Genomic DNA, 22,343 nt, shown 5'->3' with positions numbered 1-22,343 from the left:
ATGTCCCAATTAAGGGCATGTCCCAAATGAACAGAAAACCTTCCTCTAGGCTTCCATGTTTTTTTACAGTCTTCCATTTTCTTCATGGGCTAAAAGTCCATGCCTTTAACATATAAGCCTTAGGAAGACATTTACCTCAACCACAGCACATACTAATCTTTCTGAAATATATGTACATTTGAAGATATTTTAGAACAAAAATATTGTAGCTCATATACATGTTTTATGTGGAGAGTTCTAAAAATTATTATGAGAATCTCATTCTTTGGAAGAAGGGAAACAACATCCAAATACAGTTAAATGCATTCAAATCATTCAATGCAATTAAAGCTGAATCTTAAGGAAACCCATTTTTTATTTAAAGATTTAATTTATTGAAATCAATATTTTAAAATAGTAAGAAAGTAAAGAAGGAAACTTGAACATACCACTTTGCTTGATTTTTTTTTTGCTGTGTTTACACACTCATTCTATAAACTAAATTTTCACTCTTCTCCTAAAATTTGTAGAAGACTTCAAATGTGAAGAAATGAATAAGTTTAAGTAATGGAGATGTTCTTAAGTGTTTCAGGTTGTCAGTGTGTTGGGTGCTAGATAAGATATTATGTCCCAAAGCTAACATGAATTGCCTTTGATTGTATTTACCCATTAGAGTTTCATTGAGCATATCGGGAAATAAAAATTTACATGGCTCAGAATCCAAGCTTCTCAAAGCTGTGTTTCCAGTGCCTGTTGGAATATATTAATTTATCATAGAGTATCTTTCTTGTTAACAAATCACATCTTATTGTGAATTTATTTTATTTTATTCATAAATTTTCCATTGATACTTACTTTTTCTTTTGGTTTTTCTACTCTGATATATTTTGGGACCTGGTGAACAATGTTTTTATTTTGCATTCTTTTATGATTCCCTGTCAGCCTATGAATGAAAACTTAATGTTTGAAAATTCACATTTAGATAAATTTCCTTTGTTTTCTCTTCATGAGAATAACTTTTAATATTTTAAGGAATCATGTTTATTAAGGAAAAAAGTCATTTTCTCATTATAAATAAAATATATTATTAGATATTGTCTTAGTTACTTTCTATTGCTGTAACAAAACAAAGGCTATTAAAAATTTCATTTAATTTGGCTTATGGTTTCAGAGGGTTAGAATCCATGGTGGTAGAGCAAAGGAACAGCTGAGATACCCCACATTGTGATCCACAGCCATGAGGCTGAAAGAGAGCAGTGGATATTAGAGGAGTCTGTTGAAATCTCAATGCCCTAATCCAGTGACACACCTCTTCCAACAAGGCCATGCTTTCTAATCCTTCCCAAACAGTTCTACCAACCTGGGACCAAATATTCAAACATGTGAACCTTTAGGGCCATTCTCACTCAGATCAGCACACTCCACTCCCTGTCCCTTATAGGCTTGTGGCCATATCGTAATACAAAATGCATTTAGTACAACTTCTAAAATCCCCATAGTTAATCACAAACTCAACACAGTTTAAAAGTTCAAAGAGTCTTTTGAGGCTCAAGGCAGTCTCTTAACTTTAACCCACCATAAAACCAAAAACTATATTACATACTTCCAACATCCAATGGCACAGAATATACATTACCTTTCTGAAAGGAAGGAATTTGGACACAGTGAGGAAATACTGGACCAATATCAGGCTGAAACCCAGCAATGCAAACTCTAAATCTTCTATTTCCATGCCTGATGTGAAAGGACTCAGGTGGCTCTACTCTTCCAGCTTTGCTGCCTGCAACATATTTTCTCTCTCCCACCAGTCACACGTGTATGCAGCTCTTCTTGACAGATACCCTGTGGGCCTGCACTGTACTATCTTCCAGTCCCCGATGCATATCAGAAACCTCACAGATTCATGAAGTGGCCTCTCAGGGCCTCCATTCAGGGACTCCTCTGCCACATGTCTGGCCTCAGTGGCTGTCAACCATGAAGGGAGATTCCATAACCCTTTTCTTGTGTATCTTTCAGGGTTCTGAAGCCAGGACCATGTGGTAGACACCACCAAGCGTGACCACCAACCCTGCACCCTTGAGTCATATCCATAGCAGCTTTTTTGTTTGTTTGTCTTTTTCTTTCTTTTTAGGAGCAGAAAAGTCCTTTGGCCTTTTCTTTTCACTAGTTGGAAACTTAGCTGGGTGGGTGGGGTCTTGCCCTGAGTTTACCATTCCTTTTATTCCATTTCAGATCAGGGTTCCCTCTAGTCTTTCAATCTTTTCAGCACGAGCTCTGCCTCCAACATTAATTTCCTAGTTATCTTTTCCTCTTTAAGCCGTGTATTTTCCATTTTGCCCCACCTATTCTTTTTTCATTGTATGCCTACATAAGGTGTGATTAGTAATAACTGTCACTAAGGTAGGCTTTGAGATTTCAAAAGACTCATGCAGTTCCTTGTGCATGCTCATGCATGCTCTGTTTCTGTCTCTCTCCCTGCCTCATGTTGTGGATCAAGATGAGCCAATGTTAGGCTGTCTTGACATCACCTCTACCCAGGAAATTAGTTCATTCCTTTACAATTTAGTCACAGGTAAATTCTTCAAACAAGGGCAGAAAGCAGCCAAAATATCACAAGCATAGCCTCTATTCCAGTTGCTTATATTATTTCCCTTTGCAACCTTTTGAGCTGAGCCTCCACTATCTACATTGCTCTTAGTGTTCCTGTCCTCCCAACTCCTATTAGAATGATTTGCTAAGCAATGCTTATCGTATTGAACCACATCTCTAGTGGTTCTAGTGGGCTTCCATCTTACTGCAAACCCAGCGCTATCAGGTCTGTTATAGCAATAGTTATCTTAACTATTAAGATAACTTACCCACTTCTGCCTTAGTTACTTTTGTGTTGCTGTGATAAAAACACCATGACCAAGGCAACTTATAAAAGAAATCATTTAATTTCATTTACAGTTTCAGAGGGTTAGAGTCCATGATGATAGAATGAAGGAACAGCTCTCATCTTGATCCACAACCACAAGGGGGAGGGAGGAGAGAGAGACAGAGAGGGAAAGAGACAGAGAGGGAAAGAGAGAGAGAGAGACAGAGAGACAGAGAGACAGAGAGACAGAGAAAGACAGAGAGAGACACAGAGAGAGACAGAGACACAGAGAGAGACAGAGACAGAGAGAGAGAGAAAGAGGGGAGAGACAGAGAAAGAGAGAGAGAAGAAAGAAAGAGAGAGAGGAGAAAGAAAGAGTACACTGGGAATTACATGATTCCTTGGAAACCTCTAAACCACACCCCCCCCCAAATAACACATCTCTTCCAACAAGGCCATATAGTCTTATCCTTCCCAAACAGTTCCACCAACTGAGGAAAAAATATTCAAATGTGAGCCTCTATGCCCATTCACATTCAAACCACCACAGATGTTATCTTTATATATTACCGAGTGCATAGTTAATTAAAAGTGTTTGCTTGTTTTAGTACTTATTTTGGTTATTTACATCTTTGAAATATTTTGTTAGCTATAAAATAAGGAAGGACATAGCTTAAAAGTTGTAATTATTTCATCATCTCATCTGTTTTCATAAATGTATTTGGTGTCCTCTGTTTAACAGAATACAGTTGGTAATGAACCCTGAAAATAATTATTATGAATTTTTGACTAGACATTGCTTTTTAAAGTTTTGTGATTGAAGTCAGATAGGGTGATACACTCCTGTAATCCCAGCCCTAGAGAGGCTGAGGAAGGAGGATCATCACTAGTTTGAGGCTAGCCTGGTCTACATAGAGTTCTACGCCAGTAGCCCCGACTGCATAGCAAGACACTGTCTCAAATGGTTTAGGAAATTTTTTATAGGATAGTTGATTTTGGCAACTTGATCAGATTAAGAAACAGCTAGTGAGGCATACTTTTGGTGTGTTTGTGGGAGTCTCTCCTAAAGGGAAGGAGGGATAGCAAAGACTACTAATGGTACAATAGATGGATCTGCAGCCATGTTCACACTGGCAGCACTGAGTGGACTCAGTGGATGAGAAGGAAGGATGGAGGGAGGGAGAACACATGAGAAACAGTGGGCGTATGAATTTGAGTGGAAAAAGCTGCAAGATTGTGGTGGGGAGAATTTGAGGAGAGGAAGTAGGGCAGATTTGATCAAAATATATTGCAATATGTAGATAGATTTTTCAATAAAGGAGTAATTACTTGGACAAATAGGAAAGACTATCATTTTCCTTTGTATGTAAGGAAAGTGCTACAGTGTTCCTGGTTGGTAGTTACATGTGTGTGCGTGTGCGTGCGTGTGTGCGTGTGGGTGCATGTGTATGGTTGTTGTTGTTTAGCACATGTTGTGTGCCACATACAATTCTCTTTCAGTCAGTATGTGATAAATCTGCTCTTAGTCTAATGAATCTACATATGTTGTTCCTTTTCTTGATTGTATAATTCTACCTTTATTACTGATTTTTGATGGTGAAACTAATGTACTTTTGAGTTTTGGTCATCCTAATTTCCTTGTTGTCCTGGTCATGTGGGTTTCCTGTATTTGGATGTGCTTAAGTCTTTTAGAACTTGTGGTTTTCAATTCTATTATTTCACTAAATAGTTTTTCAGTATTTTTATGTTCATGTACTTACTTCCTATTAGAGATCTTGTGAGATATTTACTTGGACAGTAGTGTCCCATGTTTCTTCCAGGCTTTCTTTCTTCCATTTAATTTGCTTATCTTTTTCATTTGACTTATTTAAAAGTACCTGTTCTCAAGTTTGTAATTCCTTCTTTCTGCTCGAACTGTTCTGCTTTTTAAACTTCATTAAGTGATGCTTTTAGCACTAAGATTTCTGTGACTCCTTCTAAGTTTTAATCTCTTTTTAAAAATTTCTATGTTATATCACTATTTGAGCCCACTGTTTGAAGCTTTATTTATGTTGCATATTTGTGTATCTTCTTCTCTAGCTGCCTCTTTTGAATTACTTTTCAGGCATTTTGTATATTTCCTTCACATTTTTTTTACCTATTTCCAGTGAATTATTGTGTCCTATTAGAACTGTCATAATTCCTTGTTCTTCCATGTTTCTTTAATTTCTTTGTCTCATTTTTTAAAAAATTTTCATGATTACTCCATTCCTACTTAGATGTTTGCATATCTAGTTTGACTATCTTTTCTAGTTTTATGGGTAGTCTTTTAGAAGAGATGGTGTAACTAGGACTATGAAGTGGAGTCATTGCTGAGATGTACCTGGCCATGCCCATTCTGGCCTTTAGCAGTGGTTTTTGGTCAGAATGAGTACAGATTTAGAGATGTGAGATATTAACGTCCTCTCTGGTACGATAGAGTTTAGTGGCTCATTCTATTAGGAGTTCAGAAGACCGAAATACATATAGTAAAGGCCAGGGTTTTGATGTTTCAAAGGGGGAAAGGGACTTAATTGAGAATTGTACTATAGACCATTCATATTATTTTCTGACAGAGTCTAACTTTATTTTGCTCACGACCTGAGATTTGAATGTGACTCTGTTTAAAATAGTGTACTCCTTCCATTTTGTAACACAAATGTTTGCTGTCTGCAGTTGTATATTTCACAGTCTTTATTGGACTCACAGTTAGATTGCCTTCAGATATAGAAAAGACTTTGATCTTTTGAACAATGGTTAAACTAACAAAAAGGAGGCCTTTGAGGTTGGATTGACTACAACCTGTGTTATGAGATGCAGTAAGCCTATGAGGGGTAGAGTAGATTATTACTGTTTGAACCTTAAATATCACCCATAGATTGTTTGACTACCTGCTTTCCAACTTATGGTGTTGAATTATGAAATTATAAGACTATGGAAACTTTAGGGAGGGCAGACCAAACTAAAGGAAGTAGATCCTTTGAATAGATACTGTGAGTTGTATAGGCTTGGTTATTTTCTGGCCTGGCTTTCTCTGCCCCCCCCACCCCTTCTCTCTCTCCTGTTACTGAAGAAATATTTATATAATATATTCTGATCACACTTTCCCCTACTCCAGCTCCTCTCAGAACCCTCCCCCCCACTTACCCAACTCCATACCCTTTTGTGTCTTTAAGAAACAGGCAAACAAAAACAAAAAAAACTACAGGAAATTCACAAACAAAAATCCCTATAAAAACACAAAATTGGAACCTATAATATAAAAGCAAATGACCAATAAGGCAAAACAAACAAATAAACAAACAAAAAACAAGCTCCAAGCATAGCAGTGTACTGTGAGACAAACAAGTTTACAATGATTGAGTTCATTTTATGTTGGTCATCTACTGCTGGGCATGGAGCCTACTCTTTGGTGTGGTTAATATACCCAGGGATACTCCACTGATGAAAACTAATTTTTCCTTTGCAAGTGTGCTAATTGTAAATAGCTTTTAGTTGAGGGCAGGAGCCCATGTCAACTTCTCTCTTTTGGTGCTGGGACCCTCCCTATCAGGTTTGAATCTATGTGGGCCCTAATGTGCTGCTGCAGTCTCTAACTTCATATGTGCATCTGAGATGTTGTAGCTTGAAGAAACCATTTTCTTCAGTCTTTCCTTCTTAGCTGTGATCACATTGCCATCTGTGATCTCACTGTCACACCTTTCTCATCATGTTGCTAACCCTCTCTTCTGTTAAGTCATTTCAGTCAGGTGCTGTGGTGACATTGATGATTAAAGTAATGGGTACAGTTGGGGTATATAGTATTTGGTGCATAGATGTTTTGGATTGTATTATGAGCACACAAATATAGTTTCTGTGTGATTGCTTTTCTTTGTCTCAATATTCCAAACAGCTAGATGAAGTATATTGGAAATATTTCTTGATTTATCTGTCATGTTGGTTTTATTCCATATTGTCTTCTAAAGTAGAACTCAGAGGTGTAACATGCAATTGTAAAAAGCATACTTCTCACTCTGAGATAATATGTGAGTAAAAACTGAAGGTTTAGGAAATGTAAGTGGAACACTGCCCTAATAGGCCTTCTCTGATCCTTCTTAGCAAAATAGGCACTAACTATGTCTGCTGAGGGTCTGATAATGATGGAGGATGAGGTTGCAATTTCCACTCCCAGGGAAATTCTGTCAGGGAATAAGAGGCACATAATCTATGATTATGAATTTTATAAAACTAAGACAAACCTTGAGTATGTGTGTTTTTCTAGGAAATGATCAGTCTGTTCACTAAGTCCTCAAAAAAGATAAGAACCAAGTCTTTAAGATTCATATAGAATTGGCAAATATCAGTTGCAGGTCTTTTTTTTTTGTTTTGTTTTTTGATATCAGTCTTTAGCATTTTTTCTTTTAACCTATAGTTAATGTGAAATGTTTATTTTTATACCCCAGAAACAAGGAGCGTGGCATTAGAAAGTTCTCTTAATTTTTAAAATTTATTTTTTAAATATGTATGAATGTTTTTGTTTGCATGTATACCATGTGCATGTGTGATGCCTGTATCAAATCCCCTGGAATTAGACTTGCGTTTGGTTGAGAGCCACCATGTGGGTACTGGTAATGGAACAAATGCTCTTAACTGTCCCCCAAAAGTTCACTTTTTATGGTTTCTTGATTAGGGTTTTTGTTGTTGTGAAGAAACACATGACCTTAGCAACTCTTATAAAAGAAAACATAGTTGGGGTGGCTCACTTACAGTTTCAGAGTTTCAGTTCATTATCATCAGGCTAGAGGATGCATGGTGGAGTGCAGACAGATGTGGTACTCTAGCAGTAGCTAAGAGTATTACATTTTGCAGGCAACAGGAAGTGGATTGACAGTCACACTGAGGGAAGCTTGAGCAGCGGAGACCTCAAAACCCACCCCAACAGTGACATACTTCCTCCAACAAGGCCACACCTCCTGATAGTGGCACTCCCTTTAGGGGGCATTTTTTTCCAAATTACCATGTATGATAATGTGATGATAGGCCAGAGTTGAATGATAATAGAGATATGAATATGAAGAAAGGGCTCCAGTGAATAGCGTCTATTGAGCAGATATACAAATCTGAAAGATGGTAAGGTGGTAGAGGTAGTGTTCTGCTACCACGTGGAGGTTGATTTTAAAGGAATTTCCAGAAGGGTAATTTATGTATTCCTATATAAATAATTCATATTCAAACATTTCTAAAATGTGACATATTTTAAAAATTAAGCACTTATGGTGTCTGAGAAGTAATTCTAATTTTTTCCTCATGATATCTAACTTGTGTTTTGTAAATAGCATGCTTGTATAATTGAAAATTTAATTGTTCTTGCTCTTCCTTACAGAGAAAAACATAGAACCAAAAGAAATTTATAAAGTTTTTCTTTATTTTAGTCATCATCAAGTTATCTATTTTTTTAAGAATGCAAGTATGTGACCTAGAACTTCTATGCTATATGACTTAAATAAAATTGTTAAGTGCACAATACCTGGGAACCATATGATCTGGGCTTGAATCCTGGACTAAGGTCTTTTATAACTTCGTACAAATTGAACTCTTAGTGCTTTTGTTTTCTTTTGAGAAAAAACTAGTTCTAATTCTTGGGCTGTTTGTACAGGATGTTAGTTACTGTTTTTGCTGTGACAAAATAAAGAATAGAAGTAACTTATAAAAGAAATGTTTGTTTTAGCACAGAAAGTTCTGATGGGAAGTAAGTGGTGGAATTTATGCTAGCTGGTTCTCATATCCCAAAGATTACATAACCTTCTATACAGAGCCCCCTGCCCCCAGCTGAGGATATAGTACTCAAACAAATGAGCCTGTAGTTTAGATTAGACTATATCATGTTGCGTATGGCCCCCAGAATATACAACTGTGTGATAAGGTACCAGAGTTCTTATGTTCTTACTAGTCTCAAGACTGTTTAAAAGCCCAAATTCCAAAGTCTCTAAGCTGTTAGATATGAGCCACTGTGAAAGAAAAGCCAAGCTGTACATTTCCAGTATACAACAGAAAAAAAAGTTTGCATTCCAAAATGGAGGAATTCTGCATCAAAAAAGACAGAATCCAGCAGGGTGACCACTAAACCCAAAGCTCCATTTTTGTCACGTGTGGGCTAGTGTTGACATTAGTTGGGCTCCAGTGGGCTTAGGTAGTCCCATTTCTGTGTATCTATTGCCTGTAGCATGTATAGGTTCTCTCATATTACTTACTGTCAGTGCCTATAGCTCTCCCTAGAAGAAATCCTATGTTCTTGACGTCTGTACTCCCTTGCATCCTGGGCTACAGTGAATCCAACTCAGCTACAAATTGCCTGTCTTTACTGATTGTTTTTGTAGACCTTGGTGCACGCCTCCATCCGTATAATTTTTACATTCCTTATGTTTTCATAATCAGCACTTTATGGTTGACACCAGTTCTCCTGCCAGTATAAGATGTATCTGGGGTCCTATGAGCCATTGCTGCAGTGATCACTATATGCCCATATGACTGAACCTGGTGTCTCTGAGCAAGATGCCTTGTAGGAACATTCTATGTCCCGGCACTCGTTCTTCAGACACTCTCCTTTTAAATGAAAGTCTTTCAGATGAGTGTCTTGTTCTCAAGGCGCCTGTGCAAAGCGTACACTTGCTCTTCATCTGCTGCCTCACCTCCCTGCCCTCTCCTATCCTCCCCTCCCCAACTTTTGTGTCCTCTCCTCAAGAAAGGCTCCTCAGCCCAGGCTGGCCTCAAAAATCATTATATAGCCAAAGATGATAGCAGGCATTGGGGGTGGGGGAGGGGAATGCTGTGTCTTTGTAACCACCACAGCCAGCACAGTTATTTATGATCTGCAGGAGGCAAGACAACAGCTTGGTTCATCCCAATTCAGTAGCTAGTGTTGGTTCAGATTTCAGGAATCTGACCTCTGAATGATTTATTTTAGGCTTATTTAAGAAAAACAAAATTTGTGACAAGTTTCCTGATAATAATTAACTCGATCCCATATGCACAGCCAAGCTGAAGCCATGACTACATTGAAACTCTTTGTAAAGTACATGTAACATCTTCCATAAAGATAGGTACTATAGACAAGTTTGTGATAAGCATCTGGGTAATAATCTGGGTTTGGCCACACAGTGTAAAGGTCACCAGACTATGAACCACTTCTGGTCTCAGCCTTCTGGAAAAAAATAGACTATACATCTCTCTCTTTATAGAAACATCTCTGTCTTAGTTAGCATTTATATTGCTGTGAAGAGACACCATGACCACAGCAACTCTTATGAAGGAAAACATTTAATTGGGACTGGCCTGCAGGCAGACATGGTAGTGTAGAAAGAGCTAAGAGTTGTACATATTGATCTGCAGGCAGCAGGAGGAAAAACTGTCTCATTGGGCATGATTTGAGCATCTGAGACCTGCAAACCTGCCTCCACAGTGACATACTTCCTCCAAGGCCACTCATGCTCCAAAAAGGCCAAACCTCTTAGTAGTGCCCCTTTTTATGGGCCACACATTCAAACACATGAGTCTATCTATGGGAGCCATACCTATTCAAACCACCACAACATCCCTGTGTGTTTAACATCCCTGATTCCCCTAGTGCTTATCTGTGAGCACAAGAATCTTCGTGCCTTCCAGCACTCTGAACTTCTGATCCTACAGCATCCTTCTCCCATGTGCTGAGATTATAGGGGTACACCACCACACCCAGTTTATGTGGTGCTGGAGATTGAATTTAGGGCTTCAATGCATGCTAAGCAAGTAATCAACCAACTGATCTACATCCTTGGCAGGTTATATGTTGTTTGCATTTTATGCACTGTGTTTTACTCAGAATTTTCAGTATTAACCTAGCTAAAAGCACTAAACAGTAAGTATGCTACATCCTTTATTCTATACTGTCTTAAAATTTTCTCTGCCCTGCAAGTCAGTCCATTGCATTGAATTCATCCTCACTCAGTTCTTAAGACATATTCAGTCTTAAGAGGATTTGCCAGATAGAGCATAATTGGGCTCTGACCCAAACCCTGATAGAGTTATTATTCATTTTGGAATTTCTTGAATGTCATTATGATCTGCATTTTTGTTCACATTCTGGTTTTCCCAAATGCCTACCAGAATCACCCAGTAAAGCCTGCTGATATTGTTCTAGGGCGTCTGTAGCTTACAGAAGCAAATTCTTCCACATTCCTCCTGCAAATTAGCTCTAAAGGCCTAAGAGCCATATTGTCATGGTTATCACATGACAGACTCCATTTCTCAGTTCTGAGTTTTGTATTTATTACATTACTCATTGCCGTGGCACAATCTGATAGAAGAAACTTGAGGAAGCAGAGATTTTTGACTCATACTTTCAATTCAACATGTCTGGGAAGACATAGTGAGTTCATGGCTGCCAAGATGTGTACTGGAAGCAGATAAACAAACACTGAATTTGACCAACATTAGAGAAAAATTCCACCTTCAGGGCCTGCCTACAATTTCCTTCTTCTGCTAGGCTACAGATCCCAGTGTTTCTAACACCTTCCCTAACAGTATTATCATCTGGGGACTAAATATTCCAACACTTGAGTACCTTGGGGACATTTCAGGTCTAAACCTTAGCACATAGTAAATTGTTTTCATTTATGTTATGTGCTCAGAACAGTGACAGGAGTGCAGTAAGTGCTTAGTTGGTAACCTCCTCACAATGGCAATGAACAGCTAGATGTCAGCATCTTAAAGAAAAGCATCTTGGGATTGTAGAAGATGATCAACAACTAAGCACACTTTTTCTCCTCACACAAGAGCAGGGTTTGGTTCCAGATAACTACATGGTAACTCACAACCATCTGCACCTCCAGCTCCAGTGCCTTGGATATGTCCTAATGCTCTCAGTATATGCCACTCACATAGTAGGCACACATGTATTTATACACTTAAAAGAAAAGAATACTAAAATCAAAATGTTTTATTTTGTCTTATCATTTTGAAGTTTCCAGGCTGCCATTGAGTATTTGTGTTACTTCTGGACTCTGACAAGGCAAGCGCAGTATGGTTGATGGTGGCTTGAAGGTGAAGTACTTTCTGCATAAGCACAATGACCTGAGTTCAGACCCTAAGCTTTCAGTCAAAATTTGCGTTTGTTGCACCAGTCATCCTAGCTTGGGGTCTAGGGATTGGGGAGCACAGAGATCTTTAAGCTCCAGGTTCAGTGAGAAATTCTGTCTCAGAAATAAGGTGAAAAACAATAGATGAAGATGCCTGACAGCCCAGCATCTGTCTCTTACATTACAAATGCACACATAGAACCCACAAGTGAAATTCTATATAGAATCCAAACAAAGTAACTTTTTCCATGCCATTTAATTCAAGCTTGGGATGAAGGAATTTACACTTTTATCCATGCCAGAGCCTATTTCTAGCATTTTACTTACAGATTCCTATAATCAGAGTTCTTGAGTCTCTTTAACAATTAAATTATAATTGATAGTTTTTTCAGAAATCTAGCATACTTTTTAACTGTTTACTGCAACATAAAGATTGCCACAAAATTAATTCTAGCTGTCTTTACTCTCAAGTTTCATTTTGACCATGAAATATCATCACTTTTCTGTATATTTATCAAGTAGGCCAGTGGACTGTTGAAGTATTGGAGGATTGTCATTGGGAAGAATCAGCCAGCGAGTGATGACTCTGCAGCTATATGAGAGTAACTGGAGCAACTGCAGTGTATAGCCTGTGAAGTCCTTATTGATGGAGAGAAGCAGGATCTTACAGATGTACCCATTAGACACTTTAGAGATGTGTTTGTTTAGAACAGAGGTCATCTCCAAGTGGAACATACCCCAGAATGTAGAGTTATGATTGGTTATAAAAACTCCCATTATTTGAAAGCCAACAGATGATCATGAGTAATGTAAGTGGCAAAACCAGGCAGCAGGCTTTACAGCAAGAATCTTGTTGGTGCTGGAGAAATGACTCAGTGGATAAGAGCACTGACTTCTCTTGCAGAGGACCTATTTTCTATTCCCAGCCTCCACATGATGGCTCACAACCATTTGTGAGTCCAGATCCAGGGTATCTGATGGCCTCCTCTGACTTCTAAAAGTATCAAGCATACATAACATGCAACCAAAAAAGTCATGCATAAGAAAAAAGAAGAAATCTGTCTTGAAAAAATGAATGTTGTTCAGTCCTCAAAAAGAGGAATTGTAGAGTTTTTCAAGTATACATGATGTTTTTATATATAAAATTCAATCTAACAGCTTCAAATCTTTGTATTGAGGGGACTTACTCTTTTCTTACATAGTGAAATGGAGCAGTTTGAAGAGCCTCAGGAGCCTGATGCACAGGTTTTCAGTACAGGGTTATTCCTACCAGCCTGGGCCACTATGTAGGATTAGTTTGTTGATTTTGTATCTCATATCCCCCTGTGTCCCCCAGTGTGTCTCCTAAAAAGACTAGTTCTCTGTAAGTGACCTTTTATTGATGTCCCCAAAATCTTTCCTTCTGTCTAGGGTGAGCCCATCAGCTTCTGTGAGGAGAGCTTCGTAAAGCACCGCTCGAGTGTGATGAAACAGTTCCTGGAAACTGCCGTTAACCTTCAGCTCTTCAAGCAGGTAAGAGTGAGCCTGCACCCGTTTGTCTCTCTGGAAAACACTGCCGTTCAGCACATTTCTGCCACCCTAAAACTACATCCAAGGGACAGAATCCTTGTCCCAAGAAAAGTTTTTTTTTCTGAATTGGGGAGTTGTCTTTGTGTTTTAAACAGAAGAGTGCCTCATAGTAGTCCTGTGGTGGAACCCTCTGGAAGTACTGTATACTGTTGAAGCTGGGAGTAGGATAATAGTCTCTTTGAGGGAAGAGCCCTGAAAGCATATATACAAGTAACACTGCATAGACTGAGCAGGCTATATTTAGGAATACACACACACACACACACACACACACACACACACACACACACACACCAATGAAAAAGAGACTGAATTTGAAAGAGGGAAGGAGGGGCATCTGAGTGGGTTTAAATAGAGAAATAGTATAATTATTTTGGGCATATGGAGTGTTTGGGAGATGGAATGGGAAGGGAGAAATGATGAAATTATAATCTCAAAATGAAATAAGAATATCTTAAATGTCTCAAGAGAAGCTGATAAGCTCAGGTATGCATTAAGGAAGGCTATCCAAAGAAGTGGGTCAACATGCTGAACAGACTGAGATCATCACAGTATAATCCAGTTTATAGTATAATTCAAAATCACATTTATAGTGTATGTCCTGAGTTTTGTTCAGGAGATCTAATTGCTATTTCAGAATAGCAAACATTGACATCAAAATTCAGACACTTTAGTTCAGGGACACTGGCTCTTTTATTTATTTATTTATTTTTGTGACAGGGTCTCATTATGTAACCTTTGCTGGCCTGGAATGTGATAAGCAAAAGGATGTCCTTCTCCTCACAAAGATCTGCTTGCCCATGCCTGCCAGGTGCTGGGACTAATGGACATGTCTTTTCTTTTCTTTTTCTAAATGTTTCTGAGGGATGCCTATGTGAGTCTATGTGTATTGAATGCTTACAGGAGTTCTTGGAGGTCAGGGAAGTCAGATAGGAACTGAGCCCTGACCCTCTACAAGAGCAGAGAGTGCTTCTAAATGCTGAGTCATCTCTGCAGCTCTGAGCAGTAGTCTTTATCCCTTTGTACTATGTGACCATAAGTATTTTACATTAGGTTGTCTTCATTTCTAGTTACATGATCTAAATTTACTTATTGCCACTTGATTTTCTTATTCCACATGATGATTTCAAATATGAAGCTAGCTCTGTGCATTTACTCATACCTACTCTGTGTTGTAAACAGTTCAAGGCCGGGATTCAAACACGCAATGCCTTTGAGAAGACACCAGACTGATAAAACTGTGGAGAAAACGCCATAGAATTTAAAATTATCTTCAAATCTATTGTTTGATGAATTAAAAAATAATCTATGGCTAGATTGTACTCTGTGGTAGTAGACCTGTTTTCTAAATAGTAAGATTTTACCTTAAGGAAAGGCATACATGACAGAGATGTGTGAATTTCCTAAGATGGGGCTGTTCCTTTGATCTCCCTGTCTCTTTTTGTCCCCAAGCTAGTACTAAATTAAATGCTGGAACATAAGCATGCAGTCCCCAAATCACTTAATATGTACGCAAGTTGTCACTACCTTCTTTGGGTGTGTTTTCTATTCTACAGAGAAGCTATACCACATTCCATAATTAAAAATGAGTTGTGGACTAAAGACATGACTTGGGGTAAAGGTACTTGCCACCACACCTGACAGCCTGAGTTCTATCCCTAGGACCCACAGGGTAGAAAGGAGAGAACCAATGCCAGCCATTTGTTCCTGCCTGCCATATATTCACTGAGACAAGCGTGTGACACACACACTCTAATTTAATCAAAATCAGTTGAGAGGACCAGATTCGTCTCTCATCCTTTCTTTTGACGATGAGATTCTGTAACTAGATCCATCCAAGTTAATATAGCATAATAAATTTTGTTTTAAAGCATTTAAAATATGTTTTATTTTAAAAGCAATCTGTTTCAATAGTCATGTATAGTTTAATCTTAATTTTATCATGAGTACATATTTTCTTTTTCTAGAAAATAGAAACATTATAAATTTCACAGGATTGTGAAGAAGTTCATAAGAACAGCTTGCAGCTGCTCAGCAAATTTTATTACCTGCCTCATTTTACAATAATAAAATACAAATATGTGTATTATTGCTATGAAAGTATTGCTTGATCAGTAATCCTGTGTGTATGGGCTGAAGAGATGATTCACTGTTAAAATGCTTGCTGTTTTTCATACAGCAACATGTTTGTTGGCTCCTATAATTCAACTACTGGGAATCTGAAGCCCACTATGTGGCACACCTCACACAGGCACAAAAACATAACAAAGGCAGTAAGATCTTTAAAAATGTTTAATATGAAAGTGAAAATGCCCATTGACAGCAAAACCGTCATAAGGACAACTTGACTAGTTTCATACAGACAAATGCACCATCATATAGAATTCATACCAGTTGATGTCTCATAAAGAAATATTGACAAAGATGACATTTAGAAATTATATCATGTTTTTTCTCTTAAGAATGCAATACTTGAAGATGGCTGTGAAATAAATTAAAAGATTCTTGTTGAGATTAATATACTTCTAAAAGGAGAGCCATTTGATAAACACATGTATCTTCAGAGATATTTCTGTCGGGATGGAGAGAAGAAAATGGTGGGCACTTTGTACATGGGATTGCTCTCCATCATAAGGAATTGGTATTTATTAAGCCTCTAAAATTACTTAGGGTCTTTCTTAGCAATAATTGTGCTTACAAATTATTAGTTCTTGGATCCACAGCGGTAGCATGTAGTTTTAATGTAATAATTAACATGAACTTATTTCTGGCAATATGACAAGGTAGAGCCAGAAAACTGTTTTAATGAAGGAATCTAAAATGCAGCAGCAAAAGACAAAGACCAGCATTCATCTTTCCTGGAAATAAAGGGTGGAGGAACTAGATAAAAGTTGACCTGAAATAAAAGAGATGGCTGCTCTCACCTGTTTCCTAAAGTTTTAAGGTAAACTAACTCTTAACATGATTGAACAGACAAGAAGACAAATTATGAATGGCAGCTAGAAGGATCATGAGTAGTCACTGACTCAGAGAGGGTCTTAGTACTGTCAGAATCAGAAATAGAATAAAAATACCCACAGTTACACATCAGAATATAAGCAAAAACTAGTTTTAAAAATATGTAGGAATACCATCTTTAAAGAATGTAAAGTCTACTACAATGGTGTAACAAAATTCCATCAAAGGAGAATATACCTACTGAACTTAAAGGAAACAGAATTCTTGAACTGAAGATCTATATGAAGTAGCAACCATCCATGATATAGTACATAGTGACAAAAATAGATAATGTAGGTAGAGTAATCCCAATAGGTAGGACAGAAAACAGAGCATAGACAGCAGTTGCAAGAGTCATACCTGAACCAATAAAATACTCCATTTTGTTGATCTTTGAAGTTCAGTATATCCAAATAGAATAAAGAAGAGATTCGTATCCACACATAATACATTTCTATCATAAAGTACTAGAGAAAGAGAGGAGAGGTTTATGTGCACATGCATGCAGTGCCCACAGATCTAAGATGAGCATGTTAGCGCCCCTACAGCTGGAGTTACAGGAGACTGTAAGCTTCCCCAGAGTGGATGTTGGGAACTGAACTCTGATCTTTTGGAAGAGTTGCAGGTGCCTTTAACTGCTAAACCATCTCTTCAGTCTGGGGAAATTTTGTAAATGAATAGGTTGTAATGTAATAGAACACTACAGCAGAGAAATAAATGAACTGTAGTAAAAGTGAAAATGAATTATGTCCTTTAATGTAACGTCCAAACAAACAAAAATCATATTTATGATATATGATTATGTTATATAATAAAAATATGACAGAAACCATATAGAAAGGCAAAGAGAAGCTGAAGCAATTCTGGTCTTTTTGGTAGAGAGAGGCTGTGCTAGTTAATTTTTTAATAAATTACAAACATGCTAGAGGAGGGAACCTCAACTGAGAAAATGCGTCCATTAGACTGGGCTGTACGAAGCTTGTAGGATATTTTCTCAATTAGTGATTGATGTGAGAGGGTCCATCACATTGTGAATGGAGCCACCTCTGGGCTTGGTCTTCCTCGGTGATAACAGAAAGCAAACTGAGCAAGCCATGGGTAGCAAGCCAGTGAGCAGCACCCTCCATGGCCTCCGCATTGGCACCTGCCTCCAGGTTCCTTCCTTAATCCCTGTCATACTTGCTAGATAATGGACTTCAAGCTGTACAGGCAGTAAAGGCTTTCCTCAGCTTACGTGTGGCCATTGTGTTTCATCACAGCAAACGAATCCCTAGACAGAGGCACAGAGAGGAACCTGTAAGTCCTTTTTACCATTAATTAACTTCAATTGTAGTATTTTATATTTGATTTGGAAACCTTTATTGTCAGTAACTAAATGTTTAAGGGATTCAGTATGATGGTTTGACACATAGTCACACAGACACATAGTTGTAACCACATACAGAGTGTGGGATGATCACATTCTGTAGCTATCTATAATCTGACATAGTTTTTGATAGTGAAAACACACAACAGTTACACAGAAAATTTAAACTAAATACTAAATTATGGTGAACTGTGGTAACAGTGTTAAAAATAGTTCTCAGGAACTCTTCTTGTGTTCATCATCCTTGCATTCCCAGCCTGCAGCTAAGCAGTTTCTTTCTTTAACAAAGCATCAATTGCTACCTGCTTTATTTTAACATTAGCATTGACTAGTGAGTATTTAAATTCAGTATTAATTTTGCTAAGCATTTTATGGAGGCATTTGTTTTTGTCATGTCTCCATACTAGGTTCTAAAGGGTTGTTTTTTCACTGACATTTGACTTGTAAATCCCCAGGCCCTCTGGTTCCACTTCTGTGAGGTGAGTTAAACTTGAATGCAAAGCCTCAGATGCCTTTTGCCTCTTATATTTCATGATACTATGAAATAAACACATAGCTTAGACAGACGACAGTGGGCTCCATTTGGATTAATTCCTGTTTAGATAATAGATTTGGATGGAATCCCAGAAATAATTCCTCAAACCCACAATTTTGACATAACCCTCTTTTCATATCTTACAGCTTTATGAAGAGTTAAGCCATATTTTAAGTCTCTTGTCTTTATTTAAAGCTGTACTAATAAGGAAAATTTTCTTTGTGTATTAGTCACTATCAAGTCCACTTGTAAAAAAGTTTCTTTGCTTATGTACCTTCCGAGATTAGGATCGTGGCTGAGTTTAGTGTGTCAAATCTTAAAATTTAAGTTCATTCTGTGACTTTAAGGCCTCTTCCTGATTATAGACCCTCTTGACTGGCAGTGTAGGTAACTGCTAGGATGTTTGATTACTAGTAAAGGATCTATATAATTTACATCACCCCCCCCCAAATTAGCTAAAGCAATTGCTAACTCACTTGAGGAAAACAATAGTAGGGGAAGATTTCAGTTGAAAATTTTTCTTTTATTACTCACCTAAAATCTTTACCTTTCATAAGCCAATATAAACATGTATTTACTCAACTTTTTTATATAACAAGTTCCTTCCAATTCCAAATAGAGTATATATTTTATTGATTCAGTTTGTTCTTCAACAATTACACACACACACACACACACACACACACACACACACACACACACTGACCATTGTCACAACATCCCTCTTTCATCTGTCTATCACCTAGGTCCACCCCTTCTCTGCACAAACCTCTCTTATATTCACATCAGTCAGTTTGTGACTCACTGAATTTAACCAGGGACATCTGTATGATGATGGATTTGGAGCTATCTGTTGGAGCCTGGTGAGATGAGCCCCATGTGCATAACTCTCCCAAACCCATCAATAGTGTGTAAATGGTAGGGCCACAGGGGTCACTTACTCTTCCAGGGCTGCTTGTTTACAGGACCAGTATTGTGTGGGCCCAGTGCTTTTCAAATTGTGGGGAAGTGTCTGCATATTATAATGTCTACTACACCTTTTTCTAAAACACCTCTATAAAGTATAACATTGCATATTTTTATTTATTCTTCTCTCATATACTACATCCTGACTACAGTTTCCCCTCCTTCTCTTCCTAGCCTCTTCCCCACAACTCCATCTACTCATTCTCTGTCTCTGTTTGGAAAAGAGCAGGCCTCCCATGAATATCAACCAAATGTGGCATACTAAGTTCAGTAATACTAGGTACCTCCCTTTGTATTAAGACTGAAAGAAGCAACCCAAAATTAGGCACAATAGAGACAGCCTCTGCTCCCACTGTTAGGAGTCCCACAGGAAGACCAAGCTACACTGCTGCAACATATATGCATAGGTCAGACTCATGCAAGCTCCCTGCTTGTTGGTTCAGTCTCTGTGAGCCCCTATGAGTCAGGTTGGTTGATTCTGTGTGTTTTCTTGTGGTGTCCTTTACACCTCTGGCTCCTACAATCATTCTTCCCCTTCTTGTGCAGGATTCACCTAGCTCTGCCTAATGTTTGGCTGTGGATCTCTACATCTGTTTCCATCAGTTGATAGGTGAAGCCTTTCTGATAACAATTGGGCTAGGCACCAATCTATGAGAATAGCAGAATAGCATTGCAAATCATTTCTTTGACTCCCACCCCTGGCCCAATTTTTTTGTGAGTCTTTATCCTAGGTCTCTAAGCTATCCAGCGTCTGGGGCCTACCCCTCCAGTCACTGGCAGGGGTGGATTCCCTCTTGTGGCGTGGGTCTCAAGCTGAACTAGTAATTAGTTGTCCCTTCCTACAATTTCTGTGCCACCTTTTACTCCAGCACATCTTGCAGGCAGGACAAATTGTAGACATTAGGTTTTGTGGCTGGGTTGGTGTTCCAGTGTGTTGGTTGAAAGAAATTGGCCACCAAAGTAAGTGGCACAATTAGGAGGTGTGACCTTGTTTAGTAGGTATGGTCTTATTGGACCTCACTGTGGAGGCAGTCTCACATATGCTCAAGCCACGCCCAGTGAGACAGACCACTTCCTGTTGCCTGTGCAAGGTGTAGAACTCTCAGCTACCTTTCCAGTTCCATGTTGGCCTGCATGCTGCCAAGCCCCACCATGATGATAATAGACTGAACCTGTAAGCCACCCAATTAATCGTTTTCCATTATAAGAGTTGCCATAGTCATGGTGTCTCTTCGCAGCAATGAAAACCCTAACTAAGATACAGTCTGTCCACTGGAAATCTAGCCTGGTTAAAGCAAATGACCAGTTCAGGCTCTGTATACCCCATTGCTAGCAGTCTTAGGATGTCTATAGTAGGTCCTGAGATTTTCCCTTACACTGTTTCTAGCTTGTCTCCAAGGTACCCCCAATTCCAGTTGTCTCTCCCAGTATTCTCTCCCTCTATCCTCCCCCCACCAGATCCCTCCTGCTTCTGGTGGGGGGAACAAAAAACTCTCCACTGAATGAGAAATGGGTCAAAACACAAATAAAGAAATTAAAGACTTTCTAGAATGCAAAGAAAATGAATACACTTCAAACCCAAACTTACGGGACACAATGACAGATGTGAGGAAATTTCCTAACACTAAGTGGCCATATAAACAAATTGGAGTGACCTCATATTGTCAATATAACAGCACACCCGAAAGCTCTAGAACAAAATGAAGCACATCCAAGAGGCGTAGACAGAAAAAATAATCAGAGGCCTGAAAGTAATAAAACAGAGACAAATAGAACAGTAAAAAGGATCAATGATACAAAGAGCTGGTTCTTTAAAAAAAAAAAAGATAGACAAAATGGTATCTAAACTAACTAAAAGACAGAGAAAGAATATTCAAATTAACAAAATCAAAAATGAAAGGGGGATCAAATAACAGATACTGAGGTAATCCAAAGAAACATTATATCCTATTTCAAAACCCTGTACTTCTCAAAATTGGAAAATCTAAAAAATATTTCCTTACAAGAACCTCAAGTCTTTGAAGAAAGAAATTGGAGAAAAAAATCAGAAGATGGAAAGATCTCCCATGCTCAAGTATCAGTAGGATTAACATAATAAAAATGGTCATTTTCGTTGCATTCTAGAAAATCTTTAATTTCTTTATTTCTGTTTTGACCCATTTTTCATTCAGTGGAGAGTTTTTCGTTTCCATGAGTTTGTATGTTTTCTGTTGTTTTGTTGATGAAATCCAGCTTTGTCAGTGTTGGTCTGCTAGTATGTGAGGAGTTATTTGAATTTTTCTTGTATCTGTTGATACTTGCTTTGTGATAGAATGTGTGGTCAATTTTGGAGATGATTCTATGAGGTTCTGAGAAGAAGGTATGTTGTTTTGTGTTTGGGTGAAATATTTGTCAGGTCCATTTAGTTTATAGCTTCTGTAAACTCCAGTATTTCCTAGTTTAGGTTTTTTTTTTTCATTTTCATTTTTGTTTTTTTATCACCTGTCCACTGAAGTGGCTTTAAAGAAATGGTACCCAAAGAGAGTGGCACTATTAGGAGGTGCGGTTTTATTCTTTGTTGGAGTAGGTATAGCCTTTTCTGATGTAGTGTGTCTCTGTGGAGGCGGGCTTTTAGGTCTCATATATATATTGTCAAGCCTTGCACAGTGAGGCAGTTCACTTCTTTTTGCCTGCTGATCAAGATGTGTGGCTCTCAGATCCAGCACACTGCTATGTTCTACCATGATGATAATGTACTTAAGCTCTGTAAGGGACAACCTCAATTAGATGTTTTCCATATAAGAGCTGCCTTGGTTATGGTGTCTCTTTATAGCAATAGAAACCCTAACTAAGCCAAGTTGGTATCAAGGACTGGATATTGCTGTGATAGGCCTGACCATGTTTTTATGTGGAGGAATTTGGACTTTGGTGCTTTGGGTTAGTAAGGCAGTGCAATGCTTGAAGTACTGCTTAATAGGTCATACT

At 38.2% G+C, this 22,343-nt stretch overlaps 1 protein-coding gene across 4 annotated transcripts in view; it reads left to right on the top strand.

Annotated features, from left to right (window-relative positions):
* Positions 1–22,343, top strand: part of Dennd1b (DENN domain containing 1B) — a 207,267-nt gene that overhangs the window by 139,562 nt on the left and 45,362 nt on the right. For all 4 annotated transcript variants that reach the window (XM_040737711.1, XM_040737712.1, XM_040737710.1 and 1 more), the window contains one exon: positions 13,357–13,458. In XM_040737711.1, coding sequence (XP_040593645.1) covers positions 13,357–13,458 — 102 coding nt within the window. The remainder of the gene's footprint in view (positions 1–13,356; positions 13,459–22,343) is intronic.

The sequence above is a fragment of the Mesocricetus auratus genome, unplaced genomic scaffold (assembly GCF_017639785.1).
Source record: "Mesocricetus auratus isolate SY011 unplaced genomic scaffold, BCM_Maur_2.0 Super-Scaffold_100676, whole genome shotgun sequence".
NCBI classification, from domain to species: Eukaryota; Metazoa; Chordata; class Mammalia; order Rodentia; family Cricetidae; genus Mesocricetus; species Mesocricetus auratus.
The sequence above is the reverse complement of the archived record's forward strand: the minus strand, read 5'-3'. Positions and strand labels throughout refer to the sequence as shown.